At 47.0% G+C, this 25789-nt stretch overlaps 1 protein-coding gene across 1 annotated transcript in view; it reads right to left on the bottom strand.

The window, feature by feature from the left end:
* The window catches only part of LOC309566041 (cadherin-1-like), a gene marked incomplete at its 5' end in the record, with an annotated part of 127081 nt that extends 102130 nt beyond the window's left edge, over positions 1-24951 (bottom strand). The window contains one exon of the mRNA XM_082271064.1: positions 24806-24951. Coding sequence (XP_082127190.1) covers positions 24806-24951 — 146 coding nt within the window. The remainder of the gene's footprint in view (positions 1-24805) is intronic.
* Between the last annotated feature and the right edge of the window lie 838 nt (positions 24952-25789).

Below are 25789 nucleotides of genomic sequence, written 5' to 3'. Positions count from 1 at the left end.
ACAGGCAACAACCAACGGTAAATCACTTTCTCCACCTCTACGTGTCAGATCACGGGGGAGGGGGACAGAAGGTAAAACCCCCAGCAGGGGTCGCAGACACCAACCAAGCAGCGATCTCTCACTTTCCACTTCAATATACTCGATCCGAGGGAGTTTCCATCACACGTCCATTCACCAAACTTTATCCCAAACAGCAATGCCTTCACAGAGCCAAACCATCCTCCTCATTCCAATGATCGGTATAGAAGACACCTGTCCACAGAATCAATCAATCAATCAATCAGATTCCAATCTCTCCACCATGGCCAGGACCAACGAGCCGTCCAAGGATGTCCCTGACAACCGGAGCACTTTATTAACACATAATAGATACATTATAGATACATTATAGATAGATATAGATACATTATAGATACATTATAGATACATTATAGATACATTATAGATAGATATAGATACATTATAGATACATTATAGATACATTATAGATACATTATAGATAGATTATAGATACATTATAGATACATTATAGATACATTATAGATACATTATAGATAGATATAGATACATTATAGATACATTATAGATAAATTATAGATACCTATAGATAGATTATAGATACATTATAGATACATATAGATACATTATAGATACATTATAGATAAATTATAGATACCTATAGATAGATTATAGATACATTATAGATACATATAGATACTTTTTTACAAATTAAGGGCCTAAAATATTAGCACTTTATATTTGTTTATTACATATTATAGCCCAAATATATTAGTATATTGTTATGATACATCTCAGCTTCTCAGGTCGCACTGCCCGTCCCCCCCCCCCCCCTTCATTCCATATCCTTCTATTGGGATGTGAGGAAGGCTGCAGAGCCGAGCGCAGAAATCATCCATTTACTATTCCATCTTCATAAGATAAATCTAGTTTTTTTTTTTAACATTTTAGGCCAATTTGTTTTCTGCTGCATATTTTTGGTAAAAAAAAATCACAAAAAGCGTATTTTGATTGGTTTGCGCAAAAGTTAAGATTTATGTAATTTTTATTGTTTTGTTGTTTTTTACTAGTAATGGCAGCGATCTGCGATTTTTAGCGGGACTGCGACATTGCGGCGGACAGATCGGACCCCTAACTGACATTTTTGACACTTTTGGGGGGACCAGTGACATTAATACAGTAATCAGTGCTAAAAATATGCACTGTCACTGTACTAATGACACTGGCAGGGAAGGGGTTAACATTATGGGTGATCAAAGGGTTAAGTGTGAGCCTAGGAGTGTGATTCTAACTGTGGGGGGGCGTGGCTTGTGAAATGATCATAGAGACATGTGTTCCTATATAGAAGACTGTGTTCATTCCAGAGAGAAGAACGGTCAGCTGTGTTTACAACATCCGACCGTCCTTCTCTCTCAGCGGGGAGCGATCGCGGGTGTCAGGCTGAGTGGGAGAAGGAGTGCGCCGCCGGTGGCACGCACTCGCCCCCTAGCCTCCTGCATGCGACCAAAATATAGTAACGGCGGTTCACGCAGGAGCGGCTGCCTGCTGCAGTATAACTGCGGCAGGCGGTCGTAAAGTGGTTAAGCAATTAAAAGAGGACATAGAAGGAGATAGGTGGATAGATTGGGGTAGGAAGTTCCAGAGGATGGGAGAGGTTCTGGAGAAGTCCTGGAGGTGAGCCTGAGAGTCAATGACGAGAGAGCCAGAAATCAGGAGGTGTTGGAGGGAGTGAGGGGGATGGTATGGGTGATATTATGGGATGAGGTTGGTGATGCAGCTGGGGGCAGAGTTGTGGACGGCTTTGTATGTTCTTGAATTCTATACATTGGGCTGGTGGAAGGCAGTGGAGGGGTTAGGGGAGAGCAGGGAGCAGGAGCTCCCCCCTTCTAAGCCACTACATGCTTCTGCCCCCTACCCACCCCCGAGCACGTCCCTTGGTTTCACCCCCTACCCGCCCCCAAGCACCTCCCTTGGTGCCACCCCCTACCCACCTCCCAGTACCTCCCTTGGTTTCACCCCCTACCCGCCCCCAAGCACCTCCCTTGGTTCCTCCCCCTACCCACCCCCGAACACGTCCCTTAGTTCCACCCCCTACCCACCTCCCAGTACCGGGCCTTTTACAGAATACAGAACCAGGTAATATTTTGTGTTGCTAAATCATTTGTATAGTATTTGTTAGGGATAACAAGAAAAGCAGTGAAATGGATCCTCTGCAGTCAGCAACAATAGAACCTCCAGCAACAATAGACCCCCCCTAAGAAATAACAGTTACCCCAGCAACAATAGATCTCCCAGCAATAACAGATACCCCCAGCAACAATAGACCCCCCCCTAAGAAATAACAGATACCCCAGCAATAATAGATCCCACCAAAAACAATATATCCCCCAGCAATAATAGATACCCCCATCAACACTAGGCCCACCCCATCAACACTAGACCCACCCCAACAACAATAGATCCCCCAGTGACAATAGATCCCACCAGCAACAATATATCCCCCAGCAATAATATATCCCCAGCAACACTAGGCCCACCCCATCAACAATAGATTCCCCCAGCAACCATAGACCTCCCAGCAATAATAGATACCCCAAGCAACACTAGACCCACCCCCTCAACAATAGATCCCACCAAAAACAATATATCGACCAGCAATAATAGATACCCCCATCAACACTAGGCCCACCCCATCAACACTAGACCCACCCCAACAACAATAGATCCCCCAGCGACAATAGATCCCACCATCAACAATATATCCCCCAGCAATAATATATCCCCAGCAACACTAGGCCCACCCCATCAACAATAGATTCCCCCAGCAACCACAGACCTCCCAGCAATAATAGATACCCCAAGCAACACTAGATCCACCCCCTCAACAATAGATCCCCCAGAAACAATAGACCCCCAAGCAATAATAGATCCCCCAGCAACAATAGATCCCCACACATATTACCCCCCGCCCCCCCCCCCGCAACAGTGGACTGCCCATTACAAAATACCACCCCAGCAACAATAGATCCATCCCTGCAACAATAGACAGCCAGCAGCAAAAACAACAGATTTCCCAGCATCAATAGACCCTCCAGCAGCCAGCAACAAAAGACCCCTCCCTCAACAATTGACCCCCGAAGCACCAATAGACCTTTCCAGCAACAATAGACCCCCCACACAAAAATAAATTCCTGCCAGCATACCCCAGTGCCCATTACCATTACATACATTCAGTACTAGAGGTGCGGGTGCGTTCCCCCATATTCCCCCTGAAAAAAAGCCCTGCTGGAGAGTGACGGCAGCTGTAGTCTGGTAATGAGAGTTGATTGAAGGTGGAGTTAGCAGACTAAAGGGGGGTGGGGCGGGGCAGCCTGTGTATAGGGGGGTAAAGGAGGACGGAATTGCAGTAGGCGAGTGAAATAAATTGTAGCTTTGTGGGGTCATTAGTTAAGCCAATCACACATGGATCGAAATTCCTGCGGTGCAGCAGAGACGGGCCAAGATTCGATCCATGCATGGGCAGCCTGTTGGATTCCTTACATTCGATTACTTCGGGTTGCTGTAGGTGCTGGCAGTAATCATTGTGTTCTGCCCCCCCCAGCCCCTTCCCCCTCTGAACACAATAGCGCTGCGGGAGGTATCCGCGATTCAGGAATGGACCAGTTTTTTTTACTCCCATGGGGGAAGTCATCCATGGGCTGCTTAAGGAAGAGTTCTACATTTATCGCACCCAGAGATCAGACATCAGAGTTTCCTCTGACCTGAAAGCAGAAACCCCCTTTAACCATTGGCCGACAGACCACCGCATGAAGACAAAAAGTTAAATTGTATAAACTGTGCGGAAGATCGGTGGCATTCTCTGAGGAAGTCAACTGCGCGGGAGATCGGCGACATTCTCTGAGGAAGTCAACTGTGCGGAAGATCGGTTACATTCTCTGAGGAAGTCAACTGTGTGGAAGATCGGTTACATTCTCTGAGGAAGTCAACTGTGCGGAAGATCGGTGACATTCTACAGAGGAAGTCAACTGTGCGGAAGATCGGTTACATTCTCTGAGGAAGTCAACTGTGCGGAAGATCTGCGACATTCTCTGAGGAAGTCAACTGTGCGGAAGATCGATGACATTCTCTGAGGAAGTCAACTGTGCGGAAGATCGGTGACATTCTCTGAGGAAGTCAACTGTGCGGAAGATCTGCGACATTCTCTGAGGAAGTCAACTGTGCGGAAGATCGGTTACATTCTCTGAGGAAGTCAACTGTGCGAAAGATCGGTGACATTCTACAGAGGAAGTCAACTGTGCGGAAGATCTGCGACATTCTCTGAGGAAGTCAACTGTGCGGAAGATCTGCGACATTCTCTGAGGAAGTCAACCGTGCGGAAGATCGATGACATTCTCTGAGGAAGTCAACTGTATACTGTCCCCCTATTGTACAAACACTGCCCCCTATTACACAAATACTGCCCCCCTTTTATACTGTCCCCCCTATTATACAAATACTGCCCCCCTTTTATACTGTCCCCCTATTATACAAATACTGCCCCCTTATTATACATATATTGCCCCCCTTTTATACTGTCCCCCTATTATACAAATACTGCCCCCCTTTTATACTGCCCCCCTATTATACAAATACTGCCCCCCTATTATACAAATACTGCCCCCCTTTTATACTGTCCCCCCTATTATACAAACACTGCCCCCCCCTTATACAAATACTGCCCCCCTATTATATAAATACTGCCCCCCTATTATACAAATACTGCCCCCCTTTTATACTGTCCCCCCTATTATACAAACACTGCCCCCCTCTTATACAAATACCGCCCCCCTATTATACAATCCTTATCAAATCTGTGAACCACTGAAATCTATGACATTTTTCTCCATGAATAATGTACAATCTTCTGATAATCATCTATGAAAGGGATGTGATTTATGAGGGTCTTCTAATGACATACATGAGTTATTATTTAATTGTATGGCCATAATTTAACCCTTTCCGCCATTGTTATAAATCAGCCATTTGACAGTTACGGTCATAATGTGATTTACTTACATGACTTGTACAGCGCTGTGGCTCTTGCTGTCCTCGGTGACCATGGACGGTGGGTTGGTTGGTTGGTTGGTTGGACGGTTGGTTGGTTGGTTGGTTGGTTGGTTGGTTGGTTGAAGGAGATAGAATAGGTTTCTGCTCCGGTTATCAGCAGGTGGATTATTATGTAACGGTTGGACTTCTCTAAGTTATCTTAGTTGTAGATGGAGTCCGGACACCACAGACGGGGGGGGTCCCATCTATTACCCGTCTTTCATCTGGCAAACTTCAAAGTCCATGTCGGCTCAACACAATGTCTCCCTTTTATATAGGGCCACATTTTTCATGGTGTGGGACTAAAAATATGTGACAGTCATGTATTGTTTCTAAGTCTAGATGAAAAGCTGGACGTCATGCAGAATTATTGTCAGTGGGCACAGAGAGAACGGAGGCCTCTGTCTTCTCCTCTGCTTCAAAATTCTAGATTTAGATTCGATTTACAGAGCTACTCCAGGCAATAGGGGACATCAATATAAATACCGATACAATCCCGATAATACTGCATGTGTGCTAAAGTCAAGAAGTTACTTTAGTCTGGTTCTGAACTGAGTTTATGTCCCTCGCAGCCACATTCAGCAGGCCTCTTTGTGTGCTTCTGAATCGAACATTCAAATAATTCTATGCAATGCTGCCTGTTTGTCCCATTCCACCACATAGATCCACCTTTCTCAACCGGTGATCCTCCAGTCCAGAGGTGGCCCAGTCTTCAGGTAACAGTGCATGTCAGAGCACAAACCAAGCCATGAAGTCCAAGGAATTGTCTGTAGACCTCGGAGACAGGATTGTATGGAGGCACAGATCGGGGGAAGGGTACAGAAACATTTCTGCAGCATTGAAGGTCCCAATGAGCACAGTGGCCTCCATCATCTGTAAATGGAAGAAGTTTGGAACCACCAGGACTCTTCCTAGAGCGGCCGCCCAGCCAAACTGAGCGATCGGTGAGAAGGACCTTAGTCAGGGAGGTGACCAAGAACCCAATGGTCACTCTGACAGAGCTCCAGCATTTCTCTGTGGAGAGAGGAGAACCTTCCAGAAGAACAACCATCTCTGCAGCACTCCACCAATCATGCCTGTATGGGTGTGGCCAGACGGAAGCCACTCCTCAGTAAAAGTCACATGACAGCCCGCCTGGAGTTTCCCAAAAGGCACCTGAAGGACTCTCAGACCATGAGAAACAAAATTCTCTGCTCTGATGAAACAAAGATTGAACTCTTTGGCCTGAATGTCAAGCATCATGTCTGGAGGAAACCAGGCACCGCCCATCACCTGGCCAATACCATCCCTACTGTGAAGCATGGTGGTGGCAGCATCATGGTGTGGGGAGGAACTGGGAGACTAGTCAGGATGGAGGGAAAGATGAATGCAGCAATGTACAGAGACATCCTTGATGAAAACCTCCTCCAGAGCGCTCTGCACCTCAGACTGGGGCGAAAGTTCATCTTCCAACAGGACAACGACCCTAAGCACACAGCCAAGATAACAAAGAGTGACTACGGGACAACTCTGTGAATGTCCTTGAGTGGCCCAGCCAGAGCCCAGACTTGAACCCGATTGAACATCTCTGGAGAGATCTGAAAATGGCTGAGCACCGACCCTCCCCCATCCAACCTGATGGAGCTTGAGAGGTCCTGCAAAGAAGAATGGGAGAAACTGCCCAAAAATAGGAGTGCCAAGCTTGTAGCATCATACTCAGAAATACTGGAGGCTGGAATTGGTGCCAAAGGAGCTTCACCAAAGTATTGAGCAAAGGGTGTGAATACTTATGTGCATGGCAAAGGGGGTGAATACTTATGTGCATGGCAAAGGGGGTGAATACTTATGTACATGGCAAAGGGGGTGAATACTTATGTACATGGGATTTTTTTCCTTTTTTATTTTTAATAAATTTTCAAAGATTTCATACAAACTTCTCTCACGTTGTCATTATGGGGGATGGAGGAAAATAATGAATGGAATCCATGTTGGCTGTAATATAAAATGTGGAAGAAGTGAAGCGCTGTGAATATTTCCGGATGCTCTGTAGGTCCAGGCAGTGAAAACTTGGATTGGAATCGCACACACATGAAAGTCGCTGTGGAAATGGTGAGAATGGAGCCTTTGGGACTCGGAGGATGACAGCGCGGTCTTCATACCCCTCGGAGACATTGGGAATGATTGGAGTTTGGTTATTATGACTCACATTTGGGGAATGGAGGCAATAGGAGCTGGAAGAGCCTGGGGGGGGGATAAGAGGGGGGGGGGGAGAAAATTCCATCCTCATTGTGTGTAGAGATATCAGAGAGGAGGAGGTGGAGGGAAGTCTATCAGGGAAAACACAAGAGCTGAGTTTCAGGTTTAGACCGGTGACACCCTCCCGCATGACTTTCTCTCAGACTTCATCTATGAAACTGGAAGAAACTTTCCACAGTAACCGATCTCTGTGTCCCCATTGTAAGGTTTACCCTCCATTCCTGTGCTGGTGACAACACAAAATTTGGGATTTTCTTTCACTTTTGGTGATAAAGGGCTTTTTTTCAGCGGGAACGTGGGGGAACGCAGTGCCGGCACCTCCAGGACTGAATGTATGTAATGGGAAGGGGTGCTGGAGGTGTGCTGCAGGGTCTGTTGATGCTGGCTGCTGGGGATCTAATGTCACTGGAGGGAATCTATTATTGCAGGGGGGTCTGTTGCTGGGGAGATCTGTTGTTGCTGGCAGGGGATCTATTGTTGCTAAGGGGGGTGTCAGTCATTTCTGGGAGGGATCTACTGTTGAGGAAGAGGTCTATTGTTGCTGGCTGCTGGAAGATCTGTTGTTGCTTCCAGGGGTCTATTGTTGCTGAGGAAGGGGGTGGTATTTTCTTGTAGGTGGTCCATTGTTGCTGGGGGGGGCTTGAGAATCTATTCTTCCAGAGGGTCTGCTGATGCTGGCTGCGAGGAGATCTGTTGTTGCTGCTAGGGAGGGGGGTGTTTTGTTGTGAGTGGTCCATTGTTGCTGGGGGGGATCTATTCTTCCAGAGGGTCTGCTGATGCTGGCTGCGGGGAGATCTTTTGTTGCTGCTAGGGAGGGGGGTGTTTTGTTGTGAGTGGTCCATTGTTGCTGGGGGGGATCTATTCTTCCAGAGGGTCTGCTGATGCTGGCTGCGAGGAGATCTTTTGTTGCTGCTAGGGAGGGGGTGTTTTGTTGTGAGTGGTCCATTGTTGCTGGGGGGATCTATTCTTCCAGAGGGTCTGCTGATGCTGGCTGCGAGGAGATCTGTTGTTGCTGCTAGGGAGGGGGGTGTTTTGTTGTGAGTGGTCCATTGTTGCTGGGGGGATCTATTCTTCCAGAGGGTCTGCTGATGCCGGCTGCGAGGAGATCTGTTGTTGCTGCTAGGGAGGGGGGTGTTTTGTTGTGAGTGGTCCATTGTTGCTGGGGGGGATCTATTCTTCCAGAGGGTCTGCTGATGCTGGCTGCGGGGAGATCTTTTGTTGCTGCCAGGGAGGGGGGTGTTTTGTTGTGAGTGGTCCATTGTTGCTGGCTGCAGAGGATCTATTCTTCCAGAGGGTCTGCTGATGCTGGCTGCGGGGAGATCTTTTGTTGCTGCTAGGGAGGGGGTGTTTTGTTGTGAGTGGTCCATTGTTGCTGGGGGGATCTATTCTTCCAGAGGGTCTGCTGATGCTGGCTGCGAGGAGATCTGTTGTTACTGCTAGGGAGGGGGGTGTTTTGTTGTGAGTGGTCCATTGTTGCTGGCTGCAGGGGATCTATTCTACTGCTTTTCTTGTTATCATTAACAAGCTCAATACAAATGAGTTAGTACCACAAATTATTATCTAAAAGGGGTGGTCTTCGGAGGTGGGTAATGGGTGGAACCAAGAAACGGTGCTCAGGGGTGGGTAGGGGGCGGAGACAAGGGGTGACTTGAAAAGGGGGAGTTCCTGCACCTATTCTCTGAGAAAAAAAGCCCTGGAAAGGTAAACATGACAAATAGAGAGAAGGAACCTCACTAACGGGGGGCATAGACTGCAATAAACACCTGACAGGGGGTCTAATCCCTTTAACACTTTCAATGGTAAGTTCTCCTTGCAGCGTTCCAGGGATTTGAATTTCCCGCTCTTCTCTGTCACTGCTTCCTGGATGGACCAGATAGATGCTGATTGGTCGGTGGTGTCACAATCTGTCTTGGAACAGTTTATGGAGAAGAAGAAGGAATTCAAATCCATAGACTGCTGGAATGGGTGTTGTGGACGCTTGGCTACCCGGGAGGGCAGTACAGCGGGGGAGGGGGGTGTGCATCGTTCACCTATACATTTTTTTCCTGTAAATGTTGTCGCTCAGAAGTAGGGAGGGGCTGAACACCCCCCCCCCCCCCTGTTGGGTTCGCAGCAGAACTCCTGAACAGGGGAAAAGTTCTAACTCGAATGGTGAACCCCATTAAAGTCAATGGAAGCCGAACAGGAAAAATCAAAAGTGCCCATTGTAAAGGCTTCTATGCAACTAATTGTTCATAAAAGGGGTATGGGGGTCCGGGTACTGCCCTGGGGGACATGGATCAAGAAAAAAATAATAAATTATAGTTTTCTTCAGGAGCAGTAATTGTAATGATGCTTAAAGTGCAACAATTAATATAAAAACAAATTCCTTTAATCATAGTGTCTGGGGATGCCTGTAAAGTGGAGCATCTGTAGCATGTATAGAACCTGCTGCAGCAAAAATGACATTTCTAAAGAAAACAAAAAATGAGTCAAATCCCATTTAAAATGACTCGCGGATACAATACTGACACCCAGGTATTGGGAAAAAAAAGGAAAAAAACAGCATGGGGCCCCCCCAAAATCCATACTAGACCCATATTCGGGCATGCAGCAGAGAAGGCAGGAGCCCCCACCCCCCAGGAGGCAGAGCATTTTTTATGACTGACAATAGATATTACATCGGGGGACACAATGTTTTAATTTTTTAATAAAGGAATTGTCAAAAACAGCCCAGGGTTGTGGGGAAGAGACCCCCCCCCCCCATCAACAAAGGAACAAGGTGCAGAGCCCCCCCCCCATGTTGAGGGCATGTGACCTGGTATGGTTCAGGAGAGGGGGGGGGGGCGCTCGCTGTCAGCGGGGAAACCCAATGACAGCTGAGGACTCAGCGGTTGTTAAGAATGCTGCAGCCGGCTTCGCAACCCCACTACTTAGCAACCAGCTTACACTGCACCCTGATTGGGCAAAGCTTTTGCCCAATCAGGGCGCAGAATGCAATGTGCAAGGCAGATTGTAATTGAAGGTCTTTTTAGAACGGATTGTGAGCAGGAAATCTACAGGAAAAGTTGGAGTTATTGTTCTGTCTGCAGTCATAGGACGATACATGTGATAGGAGGAGACATCTGATAGGAGGAGACATCTGATAGGACGATACATGTGATAGGAGGAGACATCTGAGGAGACATCTGATAGGAGGATACATCTGATAGGAGGAGACATCTGATAGGAGGAGACATCTGATAGGAGGAGACATGTGATAGGAAGAGGCATCTGATAGGAGGAGACATCTGATAGGAGGAGGCATCTGATAGGAGGAGACATCTGATAGGAGGAGACATCTGATAGGAGGAGACATCTGATAGGAGGAGACATCTGATAGGAGGAGACATGTGATAGGAAGAGGCATCTGATAGGAGGAGACATCTGATAGGAGGAGACATCTGATAGGAGGAGATATCTGATAGGAGGAGGCATCTGATAGGAGGATACATCTGATAGGAGGAGACATCTGATAGGAGGAGACATGTGATAGGAGGAGACATCTGATAGGAGGAGACATGTGATAGGAGGATACATCTGATAGGAGGAGACATCTGATAGGAGGAGACATCTGATAGGAGGAGACATGTGATAGGAGGAGACATCTGATAGGAGGAGACATGTGATAGGAGGAGACATCTGATAGGAGGAGACATCTGATAGGAGGAGACATCTGATAGGAGGACACATCTGATAGGAGGACACATCTGATAGGAGGAGACATCTGAGGAGACATCTGATAGGATGCTGTTACTGTCCAATAATTTCCCGCCAGCTCAGTCAATTTATAAATCAATGTTTGCGAAGCTGACAGGGCACTTCAGTCGAGGAATTGGCCGCCATCATTTATTATATCGTTCCGTTATTTCAGATTCTTCAAACATTAGCAAAAATCCCGAACGATCGCTTTCTGTCATCCTGAATGAAATAAATGTATTTGTTGTTTTGCTAGAATTTATTTTGGATTCGTTGAATTTTGTTACTGTTGTGAATTGTTATCATCCGAATTTCCAAATATTGAATATTTCATCCAAATTATAATTCATAATGAAACAAATCTCACGTCTATTGCTGGGGATTTCGGTGTAGGAGGGGGCGGAGCTCCTCGGATTTCCGGCTGATGAACGAACGAACGTTTCATCCATTTGGCATGTTTTACACAAACAGCTCTCCCTGCATGGAGTTTGCATGCTCTCCCTGCGTGGGTTTCCTCCGGATACTCCGGTTTCCTCCCACACTCCATAGACATACTGGGAGGTTATATGGCTTCTGTTTAAGTTGGCCCTAGTATATGTATGTATGAATGTGAGTTAGGGACATTAGATTGTAAGCTCCTGAGGGCAGGGACTGATGGGAATGTAGAATGTATATGTGAAGTGCTGTGTAGATTGTCGGCGCTGTAGAAGCACCTGTAATACATAAATAAATAAATGAAGAATGTTTGATTATTTCTGATTTGCCGGGATTACACTTCAATCTCCGTCTCTGTAATTCTACTGACAAATAAACAGCTGGGGGGCGAGAAATGCCCCTCCCCTCCCCCACACCTGGATTCCTGGTCACAAGCTGAGTCACGTCACTCAGACACTTCAGTCGGGTTTCTGTTTCATCACAATGAGAGAATTCCTTATATGGTGATGACTTCCTGCCGATGTGCGGACATTGCTTCCAGGCCTGAGAACAGTTTCCCGGGAATGAAACCTGCGATTTTATTATAGAAAACCAATCCAAATAGAAAAGGAAAATCCCAAATGATAAACCCAGCAAACCGCGGCCAATCCCTGCGGTGTCACCACATATAATATCAGGGAAAAGATAAATTATAGATCATCGCATAAAGGTCTCCGCCCACATAGGATACACCGATAATATGACAATCAATTAACCACTGAAGCCCTGGAGGATTTTCCTGCTCATAGACCAGGCCCTATTTTGCGATTCGGCACTGCGTGATTTTAACTGACAATTGCGCGGTCGTGCGACGCTGTACCCAAATGAAATTGACGTCCTTTTTTTCCCACAAACAGAGCTTTCTTTTGGTGGTATTTGATCACCTGTGCAATTTTATTTTTTGCGCTATAAACAAAAAAAGAGCGACAATTCTGAAAAAATAACAATATTTTTCACATTTTTTATATGAAATTCTCCCAAAAAAATGTAAAAATCAAAATTTTTAACATTTTAGGCCAATTTGTTTTCTGCTACATATTTTTGGTAAAAAAAAATCGCAATAAGCGTATTTTGATTGATTTGCACAAAAGTTATTGTGTTTACTAACTACGGGAAAGATTTTTGTCATTTTTATTGCTTTTTTTTTTAAACTAGTAATGGCGGCGATCTGCGATTTTTTTGCGGGACTGCGACATTGCAGCGGACAGATCGGACCCTTGACTGACATTTTTGACACTTTTGGGGTTACCAGTGACATTACTACAGTAATCATTGCTATAAATATGCACTGTTACTGTAAAAATGACACTGGCAGGGAAGGGGTTAACTTTATTGGTGATCAAGGGGTTAAGTGTGTCCCTAGGGGCGGGATTCTAACTGTGGGGGGGCGTGGTTTGTGATGTAACCACAGAGACATATGATCCTACATAGCAGGATCGTATGATCTCTGCAGTTACACCAGGGAGAATGACAGACGGCTTTGTTTCCATCAGCTGCCTGCCTTTCTCCCTCTCCAGCAGGAGATCGCGAGTGACCGGCGGACATTGGAGTCGCCGGTCACACGCGCGGGGATCTCAGTGAACGAACGTGGCGGGAGCGCGCTTCCGGCGGCACGCGCTCGCCCCCTAGAGGCTCCTGGGCGAGTGACGTAGATCTACGTCGCTTTTCCCAGGAGGGGCTGACCGCCGCAGTAAATAGTCGTGCGGCGGTCGGCAAGTGGTTAAATACAAATAAATAATATATAAAAAGAGTGCAAATAATGCTAATAATCACAGTGCTAGTATCATAATAAAAACATCAGTGATAAGCATGCATAAAAATAATTAAACCAATAAATACAATTCAAAAGTCCATAAGTGCAAATCAAACTTTGTGCAAAAATTTGTTCTTGAAAAATTGGTTGGAAGAAGGGCGCCTATAAGTGTAGCAATATGGTTACATCTTATGAAGGTTCAACATTTAGCAACTCGCATGGTTGATGATAAAGAGGCCCATCTAAGTATGCCGGCATCCGGGGTGAAGCTGTCCACATAGACCGTCCTCTGTACCACCATTGACATCATCCCTTCCATGCTGCACTCCACGAGCGCTTCAAGCTTCGCTTTCAGATCGCTCTCCTGCAGGAGAGTCTTCCCGGTCATGACTGCAGACTGACAGCAGTGAGAGCCGGCGGTGTGGAGGACGGTCTATGTGGACAGCTTTACCCCGGATGCCAGCATACATAGATGTGCCTCATTTAATCATCAACCATGTGAGTTGCTAAATGTTGAACCTTCATTAAATGTAACCATATTGCTACACTTAGAGGCGCCTCTTCTCTTTTTTATTCTCTGTATCTCCTGCTGGATTTTGCTTCTCATCCCCTTGTGGAGGCGCCATTTGTGGATGGACATTTTATGGTTACACAACCAATCATATTGCTATAATCTTTCTATATGGACTATAATCTGAAGGATTTATGAATAAATGGTTGTGGAAGGAATCATCTGACGGAGTTTCTATTATTTCTTATGGGGAAATTCACTTTGATATAAGAGTGCTCTGGATTACAAGGATGTTTCCAGAACGAATTATGCTCGCAATCCAAGGATTTACTGTATTATATTCACTGCTGATATAATTTATGTCATTCAATCAGACAACATTAACAGAATAACCTCCCATGACATCCAGGGACACGCGTGTGATTTCTGGTTGGATGACCTTTACAGGCTGTGATTGGTCGTTGTTGATTAGTAATCGATTGCTTCACATGGTTCCCTGTAAAGTGTAGCAATGTGGGATTGTGAATTTTTTGCTAATAATGCTCCAAATTTTCCCACTTTCTCTGATGGGGAAAATTAATCTGTCAAAAATGAAATTCCTCCCCCACTTTATAAATTTTTAGGAACTCGGCCATCTGGACTATTATTCAGGTCATAGATAAAGTAGTCTCGGATTTCCTTTGGAGTGTGGGGACCCCCCCCCCCCCAGGATCCCCCCCCCCCGTCTGTGTGCTTCAGCAGCCTTGAAGGGAAGGGGGGTTGGCGGTGGGGAGGGGCTGGCAGCGTGGGGGATTGGGGGCGGGGGGTGGTTGGTTTGTTGGCGGTACCCAATTTTGCTAGATACTTCTTGGCCGGACAATTTGTTTTTGCCCATAGGTGGTTGAGGATGATGCGACAGTAACATTGGAAGTCGCTGTCGTAGGATCCTATCAGGCATTGTCTCGTTTAGTGTTCCGTGGGTGTGGGCCCCCTATTCTCTTACAGGGTCTATGCCAGGCATGTCCAAAGTCGCTTTAATACGGCCCCACAGGTCATTTGGAAAAATCGATTGTTGTGGCCCCTGTGAATCCCGAGCGCTGCTCAGGGCCCCTGGGATCTCTGCATCTTTCAATGCCGCGGCCCGCATGTACGCCATATTACTTCTTTTCCCATTATTCCTATACATCCTCTTATATATGCTACTGTTTTCAATGACTTCTACTCAAAATGATGGTCCCTCCCGGCCCGCTGCATCCAATTCCGGCTTTTCCTGTTACTTGTGAATACACAATTGTTAACACCCACTGCCCGCCCCCGCCAGCCACCGCCCACCACCGCCAGCCCCCGCCAGCCACCGCCAGCTTTATATCCTTTGCTCAATATGGCCTCAGACTTCGCCTGATTAGGGAGCACTAAAAAACACAAATAAATCCGGCGCTAGTATGACAGGACCGGCGCCGTCTCCATTATAATTGGCATAACACCGGGGGGGGTCACCCAAGGGGGAAGCATCAGTCACCCAAGGGGGAAGTATCAGTCACCCAAGGGTTAACCACATAAGCGCTATATGAACCCACCGATGATGATTACTGATGGCAGCAATAATAATCATGAATGATGCCAATGTAGTAAAAAGAACATTGAAAAGTTGTCAGGACAACCATAGAAGAAGCCGGCGCTCCTCACGCTCCCCTGCATTGGGTCGCCGCACATACCGCTCACCACCAGCGGCTCTATAGCGGTTCAAGCCTTGTTTTGGTCCTCCTTCCCCCAGAGTCTGACGTCACGTCCGGGTCCTCTTCCTGGTCGGCACTCGTCGTGGGTGATTGGAGCGGCCATAGACGGTGATCCTCCTTGCCTCCTATACTGGGCACTCTGCAGTGTAGTTGAACATCATGGGAAATGTAGTTCCCAAACATCTGGGGTGTCAAGGTTCGCCATCACTGCGATAGTGAATAACGCCCTACCATTGTACAAAGCTACATATCATAGTAGAGGGGTTCCATCCAAATTTGAAAAGGTGTGGGGTGGCTGGAATAATGCAGGCTCTACGGCTTCAGATTGATTGCCTATAGGTTAAAAATGGATTTTTGTAAAATCTTACCGTAAAATCCTTTTCTCTTAGCTCATCGACAGACGTAGTCCTCGGTGATACACCACCTTCGGGTTATGTTACCTCCGCAGGAGCAGGACTAGACAGGAAATTAAAAAGCTCTGGCCACACCCTAGGGGCAGTCCCAGAGGGTATATCCTCTCTCTCTCTGCCTCAGCAAATCAGTTATGTGAAAAAGCAGTGCTTAGAGAATTTAACCCAACCCAACTCCAAAACAGAGGGGCGGGGACTACGTCTGTCGATGAGCTAAGAGAAAAGGATTTTACGGTAAGATTTTACAAAAATCCATTTTTCTCTAGCGCTCATCGACAGACGTAGTCCTCGGTGATACACCACCTTCGGGACGTCCCAGAGCAGTATCACAACTGAGGGGTGGGAAAATGGAAATCAAATCCCAATCTAGAAGGCCCAACCGGTGCCAACTAGAAGTTTACAATGCTCATCCTTAATGATGAGACTCAACAAAAAAATTTTTCAAACAGAAAAAAACCCTCGAGGTAGACCACCGGTCTCCTCAAATTGCGGCCTGCAAAACCTTGCGGCCAAATGAGGCATCCGCCGATGCCGTCACATCAATTTTATAGAATTTAGTAAAGGTATGTACCGACGACCAGGTGGCCGCCTTACATACCTGGACCACTGACGCCTGATGGCGAAAGGCCCAGGAAGTACTGAGCGCTCGAGTGGAGTGCGCCCTAACAGGGAACGGAGGACTCTGACCCTTAATAGAATAAGCCTGTACCACCGTTTGTCTAATCCATTTGGCAATGGTCGCGGCAGATGCAGGCAAACCCTTTCTGGGGCCATCCGTGATCACAAAAAGTGAATCCGTCTTACGGAATGATTCCGTAGCTTTCAGGTATACCCTGATTGCCCGAACCACATCCAAGGAATGCAACGCATGTTCCCGATGATGCTTGGGCTGAGGACACAAGGAAGGTAGTACAATATCTTCATTCAGATGAAAATCTGAAACCACCTTAGGAAGAAAAGATGGCTTAGGATGAAGTACTACCTTATCCCTATGAATCACTAGGTATGGGGACTGGCATGACAATGCAGCCAGTTCTGACACCCTGCGAGCAGAAGTAATAGCCACCAAGAAGACCACCTTCTGGGATAAAGTAAGCAAGGGAATCTCCCTGATGTTTTCAAAGGGAGGTTTCTGTAGAACCGACAAAACCAAATTAAGATCCCAGGGCGGTAAGGGCGCGCGGACTGGAGGAGCCAGGTGCCGCACCCCCTGGATGAAATTCCGCACCAAGGATTTGGTAGCTAAAGGTTTCTGAAAGAAGATTGCTAATGCTGAAACTTGACCCTTGATGGTGCTCAAGGCTAGCTTCTGCTCAACCCCTTGTTGCAAAAAGGCCAATATTCGAGACACCGAATAGGTACGTGGAGGAAATCCTAAAGATTCGCACCACGCAATATAAGTCTTCCATGTGTGATAATAGACTTTGCTGGAAGTCGCTTTCCTTGCTTTAATAAGGGTAGGAATGACAGAAGTAGACAAACCTCTGTCCTTCAGTACTTGGGTCTCAATGGCCAGGCCATTAAAACCAGCGACTGTAAAGCACGAAGGTAAATAGGTCCTTGAGACTACAGACACTCCCTGAGACGAAGTTCCCACGGAACGTCTGCGACTAACCTGTCCAAGTCGGCCAGGCCGGCTTGAAGAGGCCAGCCTAGAATTTCTAGGACCACTGGCGCTGATAGGATCTGAACCAGGCGTCCCTAGAGGTATCTGGCCCCGACCATCCGAGAAAGTCTGGTCGTTTTCTGTTCCCACACATTTATCAGATACCTGATAGTTATCAGGCAAGGTGATCTTTTCTGGTTGAACCTCAGGGACCGAAGTCACCCGACTAGAGGCTACTTGGCCTATCTGGTCAATCAGATCCGATTCCTGTGAGGTATCGGGACTAATCTTAGGAAAAGGTAAAGGAAAAGATCTATACAGGGAACGGTAACTACCGCTTACTGTACTTAAATGTTGGAAGGGAAGAATCGCACCGGTAGTAGTGGTTGATGCTCGATCTAATGTCCTGAATACCGGTGAAAACGTCCCCCCACCCTGAAATTGGGTGGGGGCGCACCTTCAGGCTGTGTACTCCTTTACTTCGGGTTTGGCTGGGTTGGTCCTCTGCTTGTCCGACCAGCCCTTCTTGAACCCTCCTGGAGGAGTCTTGCCTTTCCCGGAAGTACCAGCCGGGCGTCCTTTATGGGCGGTAAAGAAAGGTCCTCGCTTGTTGCGAGGTTCCTTAGCTTTTGCAGCCTGTGGCAAAAAAGTACTCTTGCCCCCGGTGGCATCCTTAATGATTTCATCTAGGTTGGCTCCAAATAGACGATTCCCCTGGAAAGGGAGATTGGTCAAAGTCTTTTTGGAACCTAGGTCAGCTGACCAGCATTTTAACCACAGCACACGTCTGAGGATCACTGCTAACTTAGATGCATGCCCTAACAAGGGAGTAGTGTCCAAGGCTGCGTCACAGATAAACCGTAGCCCTTGTATGATCTGTTCTACCAAATCAGATGTCTCCTGGGGAATATCTTTTCCCCTAAGATCTTGGCGTACCATCTTCGCCCATTCTGTAAGTGTCTGGGAAACTAGACCAATAACAATTACTGGTCTAAATGCTGACCCTATCAGAGAAAAGATAGTGCGGGACTCCGCTTCTATCTTTCGATCCACCGGATCCTTAAAGGACGAAGTGTCCTCCACTGGGATAACCGTGGCTTTATTCAGCCTGGAAATAGGCGGATCCACGACTGGTGGTACCGTCCATTTCTTAATGATGGATTCCTCAAACGGATAGCGTCTAGCAATATGCTTGGAAATAGTAAAGGTACGTTTAGAATGTTCCCATTCTCCTTTAATCTGATTTCCAAAACATTTAGGTACAGGAAAAACCTTCGCCGTCTTGATGGGCTTATTAGTCCCAAAAGGCATCTCTGTTTCAGTTGCCTCTGCCGGTAAAGCCTCAAGTTTTAAGGTTTCTTGCACTGCCACAACTAGTGCGTCCACCAATGCTTCTTCCTGAATTATAGCAGGAGAAGAAGCGTCCTCCTCACTGTCTGAGGGGGCTTTACCTGGGATAACAGCCCTTGCAGAGGGACCTGCAACTGCAATGACCATCTCTGAATCAGAGTCAGAGGTGTCAGATAGTATAGGGGTAGGCGGGGGTCGCTTCCTTGACCCCCGTCCCTGACAGGCCGCCTCCACCCGAGCCACCATAGACTCCAAAATTGCTGTAAATGACTCTATACTCTGTACACCGGCGGGTCCCGAGGCCCCCTCGAGGGAAACAGGTGGGGGAATCTGTGTGGCAGGGTCCATAATAACTCCAGTTACTTCCTGGATGATATAATTCAAAGTAAAGAAAAAACTTTTTTTTTTTTTTTTTTTTTTGACCCTCAGCGCCACAAAAAACCCCTTAGTGTTACCTGCTAGGGATCCCTATCGATCGAGAGAGAGAGAGATAGACCCCCAGGCTCACCACTTGATGCTCAGAGTTAAACTGCAACAGCTTACAGCGCTGTCTTAGACAAACAGGAAGTCTTTTGGCTGGCTGCCCAGGAAGAAAGGAGGCGGCTCCGCCCCTCTGTACGCCTTCCGGCACCTCCCCCAAGCTCCACGAGGTGTAGAATCACCTAAAACATGGCCGCCCCCATGCTGGAGACACGAGGCTACGCCAAAATGGCGGCTCGTGCGATCCAGCAAAAAACATGGCGGCGGCCTGTGCTGACTAGCGGTGTGCTGCAGGCACACAACACTCTCTCTGCATGGGGATATGGCGTGTTTGGCGGTACCGGCCCTGGCGGACCGCATGGCCGTTCGGGAGGCCTGCTATTAGCTGGAGATCTGATTTGGAAGGCAGTCTACATGTCCATGGCTTCTGACTGGTAGGTAGCTTATACTTAACCCATAAGATTCCCAGAATGCCACAGATTACATCTTTGAAACATGTATACAATAGATTGTTAGCTCCCAAACCAAGCCTCCTGGCTTTTGCACACATAAAATCACACTCAAAGTAGGAGGATTTGTGACATGTTATAGGATAGAAAGAACTCTTTCTTACCATACAGAGAGGGGCCCGCGTTCACCACAAAACCCGTCAGGGAAAACAGGGGGAACATACTACTCACCATACCGGAACCAGGCGGGCACCAACTCCTGACAGTACCCCTCTCCACCGGGGCGGGAGGGCTGTCGACCGATACAGACGCCGTGACTCATGGTCTTTGGCGTTTCAGCGAGACGTTTAACTCGCGGGTTCAGTCCTTTAATGGGACTTTGTCGCGGCCGACTCAGCGCGGAGCTATGGCCTGCACGCGCTCGTAGGCTGAACTGGGGTGACCACCGGATCTCAACATCCAGCCCGTCGCCCAGTTCAGCTTTCTTGCTTGAAGATCTCACAGGAACACTGGAGAAAAAAAGCTGTCCAAAAATCCTTTTAGAAAAAAATTTCTTGCCAGGACCTAAGATCCCAGCAAGGTATCTAGGTCCTTACTCCTAACTAGACAGAAAATAACTGATTTGCTGAGGCAGAGAGAGAGAGGATATACCCTCTGGGACTGCCCCTAGGGTGTGGCCAGAGCTTTTTAATTTCCTGTCTAGTCCTGCTCCTGCGGAGGTAACATAACCCGAAGGTGGTGTATCACCGAGGACTACGTCTGTCGATGAGCGCTAGAGAAAGCACATGTTGTGGGCGGGGCCTTGGTGCACATTTGGTATAATCAATATTGGTATTATTGGGGGTGGTGAGAATTGATACATTCTTTGCTGATCAGTGTGATTTCTGTTCACTTCTTTGGATGAAAGCGGTGACATATTATTGTATGGGAGCTGCACTGTTCACTGGAGCCGATGCTTTGTAGTGCTGACTGTTATTTTATACGTTTGTAATTTCACTATAAAAATCGAAATAAAAAGAATTAAAACATGAATAAATTTGTGCAATGAATTGATACCACATGCAACCATATATGTAGCAATCAATAGTGATAAACCACTGATGGGCCCCTGTGTGCCCAGCCTAAATCTCCAACCCTACAGGAGTAGCCAAGCACAGAGTAGGGAGCTCCTGGCCATCCTGTGCTTGGACTCAATCATTGGCTGGACACATTGGGGGAGATTTACTAAAAACTGGAGTACATAGTGCATGGCAGCCAATCAGCTTCTAACTTCAGCTTCTTCAATGAAGCTTTAAGGCCCCATTCACACTAGTGCGACTTGTCCCGTGATTTTGGACCGCAAAATCGCATGACAAGTCGTTTTCCATTATTTTCAATGAGCCCCATTCATATCAGTGCGTTTTGAAGTCACACCGACTTCAAAGTAGTTCCTGCACTACTTTGCCACGATTTGATTGCGTTTTGAGCCAAAGCCATTGCTTTCAATATCGCGGCAAAGTCACGTCAAAATCGCGGCAAACTCGCGTCGTATAAGTGTGAAAGGGGCCTTACAAAAAAAAAACCTGGAAGCCGATTGTTTTCTTTGTAGAGCTGCAGATCCAGTTTTAGTAAATCTCCTCCAAAGTACTTTACAGAGAAGTCCCACCACATGGCCAACCCTAGAGAGACCGGTCCTTACATGTCCTATGGAAAATGAAAGCAAACATTTTTCCTGGGTAATGAGGGTTTCAGCAAATTCTGGACAAGAACAAACCGGTTCCCTTTGGTTTCATGACGGGGAATTCGGGGCGGTGTAATAATGAGCTCCTGTGCAGAGACATTAGAAGAGCGTCACCTAGTGCTCAGAGTCTCACCTACACCTGATGGAGGATACTTTGTTGACTCTCTAATTCTTTTGAGGAGCTTCCGCCAGACTCATCCACCTTACAAACCACTGAGCGTCTGCTACCGCCCTTTGCCAGTCTTTCCATTGGCTTCCCCTCCCCCAACGAATTTAATTCAGGATACTAACAATAACTTACAAAGCCATCCACAACTCTTCCCCCAGCTACATCACCAACCATAGGTGTGCGCAGCCTACTCCAAAGCTCAAACACATATGCATGAGTGTGCCTATATATATATATATATATATAGTCAGTAGGGCAGAGATTGGTGTCAGTAGTTTTTATTTTTATTATTTTATTTTTCTATTTTTTGCAATTTTTTTAGAAGCCCTGTTAGGGGGCTTCAGTGAAATATTGGAAGTCTAAACAGGGAATCTGCGCCACATGGGGTGATTAGGGTGTGCCCTATGTCACCAACCTAGTCTCAAAATACCAAGCAAATTGTTCTCTTCGTTCCTCCCAATACCTCCTGCTCTCTTGCTCCCTCGTCACCTCCTCCCATCCTTTGGAATTCCCTACCCCAATCTTTCCGGCTATGCCCAACTCTATCGACTTTAGGGGATCCCTGAAAAACGTTTCTCTTCAGAGAAGCCTATCCTGCCCTCACCTAACAACCCTACTTTTATTTTTCATCAGCACATCCCCCACAGCTATTACCTTTTGTATCACTTCCTCTTAGATTGTAAGCTCTAAGGAGCCGGGCTCTCGGATTCCTCCTGAATTGTAACTCTACTGTCTGCCCTCATGTTGTAAAGCGTTGTGCAAACTGTTGGTGCTATAAAAAACCTGTAGGGTAATAATTCTTTTATTGGTTCATCACACAAAATACTTCCTGTCCAAACTCATCTGGAGTCTACTGAACTCTTCTGGAGCTCACTGAACTCCTCTGAACTTTATCTGACTCCTCTGGAACCTACCAAACTCCTCTGGAACCTATCACACTGCTCTGGAACCTACCCATACTCCTCTGGAGCCTACTGAACTCCTCTGGAACCCATTAAACTCCTCCTAAGGAGTTCAGAAGGTTCCTGAGAAGTTTGGTAGCTTGCAGAGGAGTTGGTAAAGTTTCAGAGGACTTTGGTGGGCTCCAGCAGAGCTTGGTAGGTTCCAGAGAAGTTGGATAGGTTTCAGAGGAGTTTGTTGGGCTCCAGAGCAGTTTAAACACTATCTAACTCCTCTGAAACCTTTCCAACTCCTATGGCACCTACCAAAGTCCTCCGGTAGCCACCAAACTCCTCTGGAACCCATTGAACTCCTCTGGAACCCATTGAACTCCTCTGGAACCCACCAAACTCCTCTGGAACCTACCAAACTCCTCTGGAACCTACCAAACTTCTCTAGAACCTACCGAACACCTCCGTAACCTACTAAACTCCTCTATAACTCCACTGGAACCTACCAAACTCCTCTGGAACCCATTGAACTCCTCTGGAACCTACCAAACTCCTCTGGAACCTACCAAACTTCTCTAGAACCTACCGAACACCTCCGTAACCTACTAAACTCCTCTATAACTCCACTGGAACCTACCAAACTCCTCTGGAACCCATTGAACTCCTCTGGAACCTACCAAACTCCATTAGAACCCATGAAACTCCTCTGGAACCCACCAAACTCCTCTGGAACCTACCAAACTCCTCTGGAACCTACAAAACTTCTCTAGAACCTACCGAACACCTCCGTAACCTACTAAACTCCTCTGTAACTCCACTGGAACCTACCAAACTCCTCTGGAACCCATTGAACTCCTCTGGAACCTACCAAACTCCATTAGAACCCATCAAACTCCTCTGGAACCCACCAAACTCCTCTGGAACCCATTGAACTCCTCTAGAACTTACCAAAAACCTCCGTAACCTACCAAACTCCTCCATAACTTCACTGGAACCTACCAAACGCCTCTGGAACCCATCAAACTCCTCTGGAACCTACCAAACTTCACTGGAACCCACAAAACTCCAGTGGAACTCATTGAACCCCTCTGGAACCTACTGAACTCTTCAGGAACCCACTGAACTTCTCGGGAGGCTACTGAATAAGTTGCCCTATGCATGACAAACACCCCAAAGAAGCTCCAACGTTTTTGGAGTGGCATGTTTTTTCATTGCGCGTTTTGCCGTATTTGTGGCATGTTTGCCACATGATAAAACACACGGCTGCTCCTGGCTCTTGGGGTGCCATTAACAATGATTGGCACTGCGGATGTGACATGCATTTGCAGTGCATTTTCTGTGGCTTTTCACACGTTCCAGAAACACCCAGGAGTGAGTGCAGCCTCACCGAGGAGCTGCACGACCAACACTCCAGTGGTGATGATAATATGAGATTCAGGGGATTCAGGATAGGCACACACGGGTGATCTCTGGAACCCCCCAAACTCCTCTGGAACCAATTCAACTCCTCTGGAACCAATTCAACTCCTCTGGAAGCCACCAAACTCCTCTGGAACCTACCAAACTCCTCTGGAACCCACCAAACTCCTCTGGAACCCATTCATCTCCTCTGGAACCCACCAAACTCCTCTGGAACCCACCAAACTCTTCTGGAACCTACCAAACTCCTCTGGAAGCCACCAAACTCCTCTGGAAGCCACCAAACTCCTCTGGAACCCATTCATCTCCTCTGGAACCCACCAAACTCCTCTGGAAGCCATTGAACCCCTTTGAAACCTACTTAACCCCTCTGGAGCCCAATAAACTGCCTTAATGAGGAACTGCAAGACCAACACTCTGCCAGTGGTGATAATAATATGAGATTCAGGGGATTCAGGATAGGCACACAGGAAATCTTTAGCAGTTATCGATCGATCTCAACACACAATGATTCACGTGGTAGCAACTGATCGCTCAGATTTTGAGCCCTGTGTTTGAGCATAAGCAAAAAAAAAAAAATCGCAACTACAGTCTGCACTCCCCAGGCAGCCATGTGTAGAAACCAATCCCTAATCAATAGCAATCAATCACCGGCAATTTTACTAGTTTGATCGTACAACCAAATATCACCCATGTGCCCAAGTGGAAGCGGCCAGATTACCGGTGGAAGCTCCAACTGAATGGTGTTTTGTTATTATGGCACCGTGTGTCCCAAACAATTACCATCTATTTATTCATCATTACTGTGCTGCTGATCTCCCACCGCCTCTTTGCTGCCACTTCCTGTCTGTAGAAAGCTGGGCACACTCCGGGGATGGTGGATTGGCATTTTTCAGGGCGGGGTTCTTGATGGTGACAAGAGTGGACTGTCTGAGCACAAAGGCAGCCATTGTAGTCTCCATGAGAAGCCCATGTGTCAGGTGACAACACAGGAGCACAATTAGGGGACAGGGACAGAGCGTTGTCCCCCATACCTGGAAGTGCCGGAAGAAAGTCCTTCATGGCGGGATCACCAAGTATTATATTTGTAAAGCTGGACTCCTGCTGGGTATAAACAAAAAATGAATGCAGCTCTGTATTCATGAATTCATCATTTTATATCTTGGATAAAAAGGCAAGCAGTGGAAGTACCGAACTCTGATTGGTTTTCGCCTTTTTGCAGGTCAAAGCAAAAGGAACCGATCAGTTTATGTGCTAACAAGGAACATGCTGATTGGAGGAGACAGCAGAGTGACAGACAGATGAACTCACCATTTACTGCAGAGCTGTGAAAATCGCAGGACTGGATGGATAGAAATACAAATCCTGGGGAATATATACTGTATATATATATATACACTCACCGCATGGGACTTGTAGTTCTGCAACATCTGGAGGGCCACCAGTTTGCACATCCCTGCCCTAGGCGCTCACTTTTTGCATTAATGCAGAGACAGAATATCAATCCAGAAAGAACACGATACAATCGTTATAAATTAAATAAGTATTTGATCCCCAAGCAAAACATGACTTACCCCCACTGGCAGGCACAGAGGCAAGACATCCCCCGCAGCCGGCGACCAGGCCTGCATCCCCCCCTCCCATGACCCCAGCGCACCCCATTCTAGATGGCACCCCCACGCATCTCAGCCCACTGTGTGCTTGCAGGAACTGCAGGGAAATCGCATGGTCAAAAACTCGATACAATTCCCCTGTGACTGCATTTTTTTTTTTTTGCACCTTTTATTT

The sequence above is a fragment of the Pelophylax lessonae genome (genome assembly GCF_965119305.1).
Source record: "Pelophylax lessonae genome assembly, chromosome: 10".
Lineage (NCBI taxonomy): Eukaryota > Metazoa > Chordata > Amphibia > Anura > Ranidae > Pelophylax > Pelophylax lessonae.
The sequence above is the reverse complement of the archived record's forward strand: the minus strand, read 5'-3'. Positions and strand labels throughout refer to the sequence as shown.